The 13,353-nt window shown below is 41.3% G+C and overlaps 1 protein-coding gene across 1 annotated transcript in view; it reads left to right on the forward strand.

Annotated features, from left to right (window-relative positions):
- LOC145398619 (uncharacterized protein CG5902) overlaps nt 1-13,353 on the forward strand; it is a 39,986-nt gene that overhangs the window by 11,283 nt on the left and 15,350 nt on the right. Inside the window, exon 3 of the mRNA XM_080271433.1 lies at nt 9,465-9,631. Coding sequence (XP_080127559.1) covers nt 9,465-9,631 — 167 coding nt within the window. The remainder of the gene's footprint in view (nt 1-9,464; nt 9,632-13,353) is intronic.

Here is a 13,353-nt window from a genome sequence, read left to right on the forward strand (position 1 = left end):
GGTCGGGATAGGCTGGTCCTGCAGTGGATTCTCAAACGGCTGATGATGATGATGATGATATATAGTCATGTTTACCCCTTTAGGATTAGGCATGTCTTTTCAGTGTGCCCTAAGGAAGAAAATTCTTTGATGAACAGATGTAAAGGGATTGGAAGTCTACACCTTTAGAACACACTTCAGGTTTTAAACTTAATGCTGTACTTAGTTTACAGCATTTTCACAGGACACAAAGCATGTAACATGAAAAAAGAGATTTTGACTCTCACACTGCAAGCATTAGGAATCTTTGCTTTAATGCTGCATGAAAATATGATGTAAAGAACATCAGAAATGCCAAGGGATTATAATACCATTAGTTCCCCGGAAGCATGGGCCCCATAGGCCATAGCAATCACTGCACTACAAATATAGCTAATCCTGCATCACACAACAGGATTCCCCCCCCCCCCTCAAGATGTGTTCACTCCTGGAGCATACAACTCCTCCTTCTCCTCTTTCTTGTTCAGACAACCCTCACCCATAGTTAAGTGAAACTTTTCTGTACAGGATATTTTTTTTTTTTCCCAGTTAGTTCTGTACAGGGTATTACCCCAGAAGGAATGTAGGGAGATTGTCAAACTCCTTCATTGTGAGAAGTAGCAACAGTAAATTTTTTCTGGTTCTTTGATATCACTCCTTTCCTCAAAATTAAAATCTTTCCTCTTCTAGTATATGTAATAATAGCAATCAGTTGAATATTACCCCCTTCATGGTGTAGGGGCTCAAGGCTAGGTTAGTGTAATGCAGAATGTTGAAGGTAGGAGAATGACTCATACTTATTGTAACATTGTAAAAGAAAAACAAATTCCATCTGGTGCCCCTTGAGGATTCAAAGCTAGGCTGCCCTAGTCTAGATTATATAGAGACCACCCTCTGTCCTTGGCAACTATTTACTTGATAGAAAAATGCTGCTATAGATGTAGGGTGGTGTCCTATAAAAATGCTGCTATACTGTAGATGTAAGGTAGTGTCCTATGGCTTTTCCAGTCTGGGCTACAGTAGTCGAGCCTCTAGCCTCAGGGCCAAGGGCTTCCCAGAGAAGTATAGCCTCTCTCCATGCACAGGGCAAGGTCTTTACTCTGGTTGGTGTATTACCTTATACCACAATGCCAATAGATACCTTAGCAGTATCTAATTTGGTGCTGAATTCATAACTACCTCTTTTGATATTGATTTCTTAATGGTACCTATTTTATTTTTTGACCAGATTCTTAACCATACTTAATTTTGTACTCGGTTCTTAACAGTACCTGTTTTTGTACGGTACAGACTTCAGTGTCACATACAAGAGGGGCATTAGTGTTTTTGTTCCTTGTTGTGCAGTCTGGAATGTGTACATATTCCACTAACCTAGGTTTATTAGTCCAGTACAGGTATTTGAAGTAAAGTGGATGTATATAAGAATGATTCATATAGTGAATACTAATGTCTGTTTGTACTATAATATAAATGCATTTTTCCAGGGATATATATATATATATATATATATATATATATATATATATATATATATATATATATATATATATATATATACAGTACACTAATCCTTTGATTATCCGAAGTAATAGAGCCAAAGGCATGTCTGGATAGTGACTTTCTCTGGATAGTTGACTTCTCCCCTGCCCCCCCACCCCCTTTGTACATAACTTTGAAAACCATTGTAAAAGGCCACTACAGTACATTGTACAATCCTGGTGTTTTACACTACTCTGTCTGGTCGAGCAGACCTGTAAACCACAGCCAAGCAATAATTATGGTCATCCAGACCCATCAACCACAGGCAAGCATTCACCATGGCCCTAAAAAAACATGAGAAAAAACGTCCCATCCAGACAAAAATGTTCGCATAGCCATAATTTCCACCCAGATGCAAGCATTTTGTCCAGAAAAAAATGGAAAATGTATGAATGATGGTTTTGAACAGCCAGATCTTAGCATCTGGATTCAGTTCGGATATTGGCCCTCCGGATAATCAAGGGATTAATGTATGTATATATATATATATATATATATATATATATATATATATATATATATATATCCATCCATCCATCCATCCATCCATCCATCCATCCATCATCCAATCCTACATTGCCCCATGAGGAGCGTAGGAGCCCGAGGCTAAGCAGTTGGTCCCGGTATTTAAGATGAGAGTGAAATATATATATATATATATATATATATATATATATACAGTATATATATACACAGTTTGCTCACAAAGTCTGCGTGATCACAGTGTGCGAATTGCATAGTACACGAGTGACCAAAAATCATACCCATAAAACTTTGAATGTGCAAGTTTAGCCCACAATATGCAAGGCAGAGGCAAACAGTGGCCCAGAACTACTATTTTCCGTGACTACACGACCCCCCTTCTCGCACGACACGCCCATTGTGACTTAGAGGCTCGTTGGGAAGGTGCTCAAGAGGAGTCTACAGTAAGATCTAACCAATAACGACTTTGACAATAATGTTTTCGGCAATAACAGTAAGTTAGAAGAGATACCCAGTTTCTGTAATAACATTTGGATTCACTTGAATAACGGTTATATCATGAATGTCAAGTTATGTTATTTGCAATAAATACGTCCATAACAAGATGAGGAATGAAACAGACAAGCAAAAAGAGATAAAGGAAACTGCCGAAAATGTGAGCAGTAGCGAGGAGATGGAAGATCCTCCACTCACCACCTCCCCCGACTCGCCCACCGCCATCCCCTCCACCACCACGGCCCCGCCTTACTCACTTGCCGCCTTCCCCTCCACCTCCACAGCCCCCACCTGAATCACCTGCTGCACCTGGCGTACTGTACCTGCAACCCTCACCATAATGACTGTTGCTGCATTCTGGAAGGAATATAACATTTGACAGGCTGTAAATTTCTTCATCAAAGCCTGGAATAATACAACACTTGCAACCATTAAATACGCTTGGTGCGGCCGGGGCGGCAGGGGCACACTAAGTGTGTTGCCACACTTTGGATTCCCTGCTATTTAAGCCCGTCAGGTCTGTCGTGTACTGTTTTTACGGTGATCGACTGTATTTTTGTTATTTTAGCTGTATCCGTAGTATATGTCTTCAAAATTTTCCATCCATCCATGCATTATCCAATCCTAAGTTGCCCCATGAGGAGCGTAGGAGCCCGGGGTTAGGCAAGTTGGTCCTGACATTTAAGATGAGAGTGACCAACCTCATTCATCCTTGAGTGGCATTACGTGAGCAATAAACCCCAACCATCCCTTGGATATAAACCTTCACCAGCTCAATCTGATTGGAGCACCATAATTACCCACTAAACTTCCGGGCACCAAAATTTGGTTATATGGTTACCACCCAGCATAGTAAATGGTTTCCTGGTGTACAGGAAACCATTTGGCTTATCACTCAGTGTAAAGTCATCCACAGGCAGAACAAAGAGGAAAGAATGGAGGAAAGAAAGTCAGAAGAGGGAGTGTAAAGTCACCCTTAGGCAGAAGGATGAGGAAAGAATGAAGGAAAGAAAGACAGAAGATGATGGAAGAAAGAAGGATAGAGGAGAGGATATATCTCTGAGGTTAAAAAAATGTCAAGGTTTGAGGGGTCCCACCCATATGTTATTTTTCCCATAAGATTATATATTCACAGTACGCAAAATCACAGTGCGCAAGGTCGTGGATTGCACACTGTGCAAGTGAACTGTATATATACAGGCATACCCCCGTTTAATAATCTGATTGGTTAGGTAAAACCCTATCGTTAGGCAGGGTATTGTATATCAGTGTACAGTAATACCTCGATATACAATACCCCTAGATGTGATACCTCGGCTTAATGATGGGGGTAGAAATACCACCATACCCCACCTAATGATTGCCAAACCCTGGTTTAATGATTTTTTTTTTTTTAAACCAATTTTAATGATATTGTAGACTAAAATTGTGTGTTTAGGTTGATTTATAAACTGTTTTTAGACTTGCATTAATGTGTTATTGCCATAGATGGGGTGAACATTGTCCGTTTGGGGTACAGTTTACTAAGCTTGGTTTTTTTCTATCTATCTATCTATTGCCAGACGCCTCAATCCTGTTTGGGGTGGCCACAAACAAATCGCCTCTGATTCGCCCTGTCCCCCGCCATTTCACTCCCCTGCTCCCAACTCACACCTCCCTCCCTCATATACCTCTCCACCCCATCCCTCCATCTCATCCTTGGCCTCCCCCTCCCTCTCCCCCCCTCCACCTCACTCACATACACTCTCTTCGTCAGTCTTTCACCCTCCATCCTCTCCACATGGCCAAACCACCTCAGTGTGTTCCTCATAATGCTTCCTATCACATCCACATCCACACCACAACGCTCCTTTATATCCTCATTCGTCAGCCTGTCTCTCCATGTGACTCCACAGGCTCCTATTTCCACTGCTCTCACTCTTGACTTGTGTCCTTCCAACAACGTCCAAGCTTCATTTCCATACGTTAGAGTTGCTATCACAATACTGTCATGTAGTAACTTTTTCACTTCCATGCTCACTTCCCTGTTTCTTATCACTGCTTTCAAAGAACCAGCAACCTTTCTTCCCTGCTGTACCCTTTCAAGCACTTCACCCTCCAAACCTCCATCCTTACTCATCACACTACCCAAGTACTTAAACGTACTCACATTTTCCAATTCTTCACCATCCAACCTCGCTGTACATTCACTGACTTCACCTCTCTCAAAGACCATCACTTTACTCTTCCCTACATTCACCTTTAGATTCCGTTTCTTACACACTCTCCCAAACTCATCCACCAAGCCTTGCAGCTCCCCTTCGTCTTCATTCAACAACACAGCATCATCTGCAAACAACAGTACAGGGAGTTTTCAAACTCTATCCTCTCTCACCAGGGCCACTCCAGCATCCACTACCCTACCTTGTACATCTTTTATTACCCCATCCATGTACAGGTTGAACAACCATGGAGACATGACACATCCCTGTTTCAGCCCAACTTTCAAAGAGAAAAATTCACTTAGTTCACCATCCACACGCACTGCAGCCTTTGCACCATCGTACATACTCTTCACAGCATTCAACAACTTCCCATCTACTCCATATATTCTTAACACTTTCCACAATCCTTGTCTATCCACCCCGTCATATGCTTTCTCCAAATCCATGAAAGCTGCATACAACTTCATTCCCTTCTCTAGAAACTTTTCCATTAAAGATCTAAGAATGAATATCTGATCTACACAACCTCTTCCCTTCCTAAAGCCTCCCTGTTCTTCTCCAACTAATTTCTCTGTTCTTTCTCTAACTCTGTCAATAAGTATCCTACCATACACTTTTCCTATTATACTAAGAAGACAAATGCCCCTATGATTACCACACACTTCTTTTTCCCCTTTTCCTTTGTACAAGGAAATAATTATACCTGACTTCCAATCCTCCAGGACTCTACCTTCCTCCCAGGCCAATCTGCACATCTTCCACATCCATTCTACTACTATCTCTCCCCCATGCTTCAGCATTCACCACACACTCCATCAATTCCTGGGGCTTTCCCCGATTTAACTTTCTTCATTGCTTCCACAACTTCTGTCCTACTGAATTCTTCCTGTCTTCTCACCTCCCTCCTTCTCCCAGCCATTCCCCAGCCACTTATACTCTCATTACTTCCATCCTCTATGTTCAACAATTCCAGACTTATATTTAACGATTTTCAGATTTTATTTGTTGGTTTTAGTGAGTAATTAACAGGTGTTAGGCTTAGGTTAGCTTCCTTAACAGCTGTTAAGCCATTTAGTTTGGCTTTAAACTTGTTTTTGGGCTTATCTGGTTGGGTTTTGGACTTGGTTTGGGGGGAAACCCAAGGCTGGTAAACAGTCCGTTAAATCAAGCAATTCTGTTAAGGAAATTCCTTACACAATAATGCGTTTCTGGGGGTATTAATTATGGGTTCAGACTGCTGTGTGTAGCATTGAGAGTTAGCATAGTTTACTAGGTTTGGGTTGTCTTCAATTATTTAGCGGATTTAGCCTGAAATACCGGAAAATTTTCCTTTATATTGAGCCTTGGTTATGGAACTCGATTTAGTGGAAAATTTGAGATAATGGAATGGGGGTTGGCTGAATTAGTTCATTTAATCGAGCATCTACTGTATGTACACCCTATAAAAAAAGAATCGGGACCCTTACTGCACGATACAATATGCCACACCGCACGAAGGAATTTGAAGCCCCAACTGAGTTCTGGTGCGTATCAATGGTCTTTGCGAGACGCATCAGCTCGTGGGGTCCCGATTCTTTTTTTATAGGGTGTATATATATATATATATATATATATATATATATATGTATATGGTATATATACATACAGTATATATATATATTTTTTTAGTGCCATTTATTTTTGTTATGTAATTGTTTTTAGCTTATGTTTCTACCATGCTAAAGATAAAAAAAGTGTTTACTGCAGACTGGCAACTGGACTAAAGCACGACTACCATTAGAGTTTTTTTTGTGGCTTGGAAGTAATGTACCATTCATGGATATTGTTAACTATTTACTGTACTACAGAGTGCATATTACCTTAAATGTTTAGCAGTTCTCAGTTTACCTCCCATTTGATAGAGGCCACTGGTTTTTCCACATGTCAGCTATTGGTGCTACACCCTCCTGTGTCACCACTTGGGTACTAATAGCGACCTTTTTGTATTGAAATACATTACCATAGGATTAAACTGTCCTCCCTAAATGCAGATGCACTTAAGCACTTGTTATTTAAATGAAACTGGCAATGAAATATGCTCCAAACATAAAACTAAGGAAGTTTATGTTTTACAATTACAGTAAAAGTTAACTACAGTAATTAATGAGATACTGGTAGGTGGGAATGCTTACATTTGACACAGTTGATGTAGAGCTGCCTTCAGGTGGCTCTATACTGAGTGATAAGTTAAATGGTTTTCTGTAACCCAGTAGAGCATTTGATATGCCAGATAGTAACCAAATAATCAGATAGAGGCCTGGTGGTCTTGTGTGTTGAGGCACTCTGAACGGATATGGTCTATAAGAATTTTTGCCTGTGGGATGGATAAAGGTTATTGTTCAAACAATGCTGCTCAGGGTTTTGAGCTGGTCTCTGTTACTGTAAAAGTAAAGACTAAGTAGCCAGACCAATGGCTCCTACACATTAATAGGGAGTTGAATGGAGTGGATGATGAAGGCAATAAAAAATTTTTAGTTTGTAAACTACTGATATCCACTTGTAGAAATTCAGAATGGGGTTAATTTTGTGCAGAGCTTGGTGATGGATGTTGCATCACTTAGTACTGTTTCTAAAGTGTTATCATAAGGTCACAACTGTGACTAGAGCTTCGACATCTTGAGGAAGTTGATGTAACCTTGTTTATTTTTTGCTGCATGTGTTGGGGAAATAAATTAATGTGTACTTTTACTTTCAGTTTAAACTGCAACAGGAGAACAAAACTGTTGGTGCCCTTCAGAATCTGGCCAGAATGATGTGCAGTTCAAAAAAGCTATGATTAGGACATTGCTGTCCAATAACTGTTTTATTTTTTTAGCGTAACCGGCTATTTACTTTTTCACCATTCATTTGTCTGTAGTGTTTAACCCTTTAACCGCGGGTATTGTTTTGGTCTGACTGTCCTCTCCCGCGGGGGTTTCAGCCAAATGTAAACAAACCTTTAAACCTTAATAACTCTGCACAGAATAAAGCTAGAGAAAAAAATAAGGTACCATTAGAAAGTACTAACCTTCAGCTTTCCATTGATGTAGGTTTCATGACTTTGTTGACTTTCACAGGACGGGCAGTGCCGTTAGAAGTGAGGGGTGTAAAATCACTATTTTTCGCTCACACATCATTACCTTCGCTGATACACCATTACCAAATGCCAACCTCATTCTGATAATAATACTATAAACATATATGAACACTGCACATACGATAAACACCCACTCTGTGTTCACTGAGGCAGGTAAAAGGCACTGTAATTACCTGCACTTCACTGCCACATCAGCGGTGTTGTAATCACTATTTTTCGCTCACACACCATTACCAAATGCCAACCTCATTCTGATAATAATACTATAAACATATATGAACACTGCACATACGATAAACACCCACTCTGTGTTCACTGAGGCAGGTAAAAGGCACTGTAATTGCCTGCACTTCACTGCCACATCAGCGGTGTTGTAATCACTATTTTTCGCTCACACACCATTACCAAATGCCAATCACATTCTGATAATAATACTATAAACATATATGAACACTGCACATACGATAAACACCCACTCTGTGTTCACTGAGACAGGTAAAAGGCACTGTAATTGCCTGCACTTCACTGCCACATCAACATGTGTTGTCACTCACACAGCTGGACAGATACTGATGCGCGCTTGGTCAGGGGTGGGGTGGGGGGCCCAGGGGGTGGGAGGTGGGGCCCCAGGGGGGGGAAGAGGGAGGTGGGGGTCGGCTGGAGTGAAAGAACTTAATAGCTACTCTCCCTTGAAACAATTGGCGCACGGAAAAAACGCGGGGTATTCAAAATATTCACAAACATTCGAGAATGACACCCGCGGTTTGGTCCAGTTTTTGCAACGTCATTCTGGAATGACACCCGCGGTTAAAGGGTTAATGCTGAATTGCTTTTTTTATGAGAATAACACGTCTGTATACTTGACCCATTCTGTAAGGTGACATCATTTTTATTCAGTCCTTGCAAAACTAAATGGTTTTATTCAAGTATAGCAAGACCTATCGTAGTGAAAGAGACAGAGCCATGTCCATTTACTCCTTCACTATGATAGACCGTGCGTAAGCCAAATAAAATTGTTTAATATCAGCAGGAATAAAAATAAGAAAATCTTATTGAAAGTGTTAAACATGGGTTTAAGTACTTAATTGATACTGCTTTTTGGATTTAATATCAGTATGCCTTTGTAACCAGTAATATCTGAACTTGGAATATAGGTATTACTGAAATACCAAGTGTATGATTAATTTGACATTCAGATATTTTGTTTTTAAATACTGTAATCCCTTTAACCTGTACTGTAGAATAGGTACATTAACAAAAAATTGTCTACTCATCAATAACCATTCCTAGTTTGAAGTAGTCATTCACAGATCTACTCATAAAACTGTAATTGTGGTAATTATACAAAATCCTTTTAAAAATAAATGTAGTATCATAATTCAGTAGTGGTATTAGCTAATGAACTGTATTTAAAGAGGAAATGTGTAAATCAGCAGTAGGAAATTTCATAACAATGCTTTACCTTTATGGTAGCATTTGGCTGCTAGAGGGTAAGGATAGGAGCCTGTGCTTTGTTATTTTTGTATTTGATGTTGCAGTGATTTAGTTATCAAGATAGAGAAGAGAGAGAGAGAGAGAGAGGTGTTTATTGCTTATTTGTTTCTTTTCAGGTGTGCTGTCACAATGGCTCAACCCCCACTGCCAATGGAACGATACGCAATGGTCTGATTCCCCCGATAGTGAGCCCGGAGATGTGCTTCTACTGCTTCGATGTGCTTTACAGCCACCTTCACAACATGGAACCCCCCTCCACTCCTGACTTCACCAACGAACCCTTGTAAGAGTAGTTGATAGTTTGTGTTATTTTCATAATACTTTCATTTTTCATTTGCGATTTTACATTTGTTTTTCATGTAGCATCTGGCAGATGGATTAACCTGGTAGTACCCTTCCTACTTTTGTTCAGTGCCAACTCACTAGTAATACCCGTAGATCTGAGGTCAGCACACACTGCTTCATTCCATGGTTTCAGTCTTCCTCTTGACATGGACAAACCATCTCAGTCTCCTCCTGTGTGCATCCTTTCTGATGTTTTCCAACTTCAACCACCTTTTTATTTTGCCTGAGGATGTCCCATCATGGGATTAGCTTTTTTTTTTTAAATGATGACAGTTAGTATACTGTCATCAGTTCAGAATGTTCAGAATGTAAGGTAAAAAAAGTGCCATTAATGCATTAGTGAGTTGTAAAGGAATTCCTGTAGTGCTGTATTGTAATTCCTCACTTACTGTAATGCATGAGATGCATTAAGGAAAAATGCCTTATTTTTTTTTTTTTTTTTTTTTTTTTTTTTTTTTTAAGGCTCCAACATGCTTGCATGCATTGGCCTTGGTCACCTAATGGTGGCTCTCCATGCTGCACGATCCATTGCAGCCTCCCTGTTCAGTCCCATATCCTTGAGGTCACAATGACCTCGTCCCATGTCTTTCTCAGTCTACCCCTCATAACCCCACCCGCAATATTAATGCTTCTCACCTTCCTCACCCAATTATCATCCCCCATCCTCTCCACTTGTCCAAACCATCTCAATCTACCTCTCCTCATCACAACACCAATACGCTCCAGTCCCATCCTACCTCTCTCCTCTTCCATCGTAAACCTAGCCCCCCCAGACCTTGCATGCAGGGACGCACTACACATCCACCCCATTGTCATTTCCGTACGTCTGAGCCGGCGAATATCCTCCTCCTTTACTGCCCAGGTCTCACTACCATACAGCATTACACTCCTAACACATGCTGCATACAAAGACCCCTTAGCATGTAGGGAGAGTCCTCTCAATGTCAGGAAAGACAAGAGCTCCCTGAACTTTTTCCAACCACTTCTCACCCTAGCCACAGAACTAACTCCAGCCCCACCTCCTGCACACAACATGTCTCCCAAATAACAAAACTCTTCCATACACTCAAGAGATGCACCAGCAAGTTCAATCCTTTCACGCCTGACAATCTCCACCTGCTCTCCCTGACACGCCGTACACATAAAATCATCATTATCTCGCAGTCTACCTCTGATACCACTACATCTCTTGTGCATCCATTTATCACAAACACCGCTCAAGATGGAATTATTTCCCACGTCCTGTGGCAAACTGCACATGGCCACTCTCCCTCGTCTTTGATAGTACCGCCACCAACCTTAGATATCATCACTTTTGTTTTATCTGCATTTATCCTTAAGCCCTTGTGCCCCATACCATCTCTCCACTTCCTAAACCTTTCCTCCGCCTCTCTTTTGTTCTCTGCAATCAACACCAAATCATCAGCATACAGCATCTCCCTCGGGAGTCCGTTTCTAAAGTCACGTGAGAGAGCCTCAAGTAGCATGATAAACAACATGGAACTCAGAACTGACCCCTGATGCATACCAACATTCACAGAAAACTCATCGCTCAAATCTCCATTCACTCGTACCTGGGTGCAAGCACCCACATACATAACCATAACCACCCTAACCAGCCACTCCTCCAAGCCAAGCTTTCTCATTGCTCACTTCACCACCTCTCTAGGGACTCTGTCAAAGGTCATTTCCAAATCAACAAAAACAAAATACTGATCCCTTCTCCTGCCAATATATTTTTCCTGAAGTTGTCGAACAGTGAATATGGCATCAGTGGTCCCCCTACCTGGCATAAACCCAAACTGTATCTCATCAGTATTCACTCTTTCTCTAATCATACCTTCTAAAACTGTCTTCATTACTTTCATTATTTGATCTAAAAGCTTTATACCTCTATAATTTCCTCTTTCCAGGGCATCACCCTTCCTTTTATACACATTTACAATTACACTCTTCAGCCAGTCATCTGGGATAACACACTCATAAATAATCCTATTTATCAGGTCAGCGACTAACCTCACCCGTATATCTCCTGAGGCCTTCAACATTTCGGCAGTCAACCTAGACATACCTCCTGCCTTCCCCACCTTCACCCTGCCTATTGCCTCACTCACAGTAGCAGCATCAATCAAAGGCCAAGGGCCAAACACTGGATCTGCTGGCTCCAAACCATCCCTGTCCCAGTCAAACTCCTTATTCAGCAACTGGCTATAATGCCTTCTCCATGCATCTTTAATATCCTCACTGTTCACCACTACCCTTCCTTCATCATTCTTCACACACTGCTCACCTATAATATCCCGATTATCCCTCTTCATCTGATTTGCCACCTTAAATATCATATTTTTTCTTTCCTCATGATTTAGGTTATCAAGTAAAAGTCTCTGTGACCCAGACTTTGCCCTGTATACCTCTCTTTTAGCCCTGCACTTGGCAGCCTAGTATTCCTCCCTGCTACCACCCTTCTTCCATTCCTGGAAGAGCCTTCTTTTCTCCTTAACTGCAGCTTCTACACCCTCATCCCACCACCAAGTTACTCTATGTCTTGGTGGTCCTCTTGTCCAACCGCATGTTACATAAGTAACTCTCAAGAAATTGTTCTTGAGGGCTCTGTTCATTAACGCCTCTGTCTACAGCTCCCTGTTTAGCCACCACTCTCCTCATCTTGCTATAAAAGGCATCCCTTACTACTTGTTTTTTCAGCTTCCTTATTTTCCTCCTACGTACATAAGTCTTTTTCATCACTCATTCTTTAAGCACCATATCACAAGTCAATAGTTTGTGCTGCTGCACACATTCCTCACTTCCTATAACTTTAACATCCCTCACTAACCTGCTATCAGCCCACCTAACCAGAAAATAATCTATCTGACTGCTATTTCCCCCAGACTCATATGTAATTAACCTACTGTCTCTTTTCCAAAAATATATGTTGCACACAATCATGTCTGTTGCCTCCCCAAACTCCTTATACCATACGCACATCCTGCTTGTACTCCCTCATAACCTTGTGCTGCGTCACCTACATGACCATTTAAGTCCCCTCCCAAAACCACTATCTCATCATCCCGCATGCCACCTACTACACGTATTAAATCATCCCAAAATCTATCTTTCTCTGCTTCATCCAATCCTGCCTTTTGAGCATATGCCGATATACGAGTAATTGCAGCTATCTTTCTGCCAAATAGAATTTTCACTACCAATATCCTATCGCCTACTCTCATAACATTCATAACATATTCCACCCATTTCTGCGCAACCATCACACCAACACCCCCATATCCGTCTTTTCCCCCCTGCCAAAACAACGTATAGTAACAGTCCTTCCCAACAATCTTTCTGGCTGATCCATCCCTGTACCAGACTTCCTTCCAATATGCCACGTCCACCTACCTCCTACTGAATGCTTTAATGACTTCACCCGCTCTTCCTCTCAAACTTCCCACATTCCATGAACCCACCTTCATCCCCCTGGGTGATTTACTGTCCTCAGATTTGCTTTGAAACTTATTCTTGTGTTTTGTCATAGTCAGTATTAATAAAGGAGGATAGACATACCATAGGCCCCACTCACTGCACAGTCCCAGGTCAAGGCAATGGATCTGGGACCCCTAGCCCACCAGCTTACCAGTGGCTGTGGTAGTGGCCTCGGGGCAC

The sequence above is a fragment of the Coenobita brevimanus genome, chromosome 46 (genome assembly GCF_032717465.1).
Source record: "Coenobita brevimanus isolate Jiangsu-jjx chromosome 46, ASM3271746v2, whole genome shotgun sequence".
Taxonomy (NCBI): domain Eukaryota; kingdom Metazoa; phylum Arthropoda; class Malacostraca; order Decapoda; family Coenobitidae; genus Coenobita; species Coenobita brevimanus.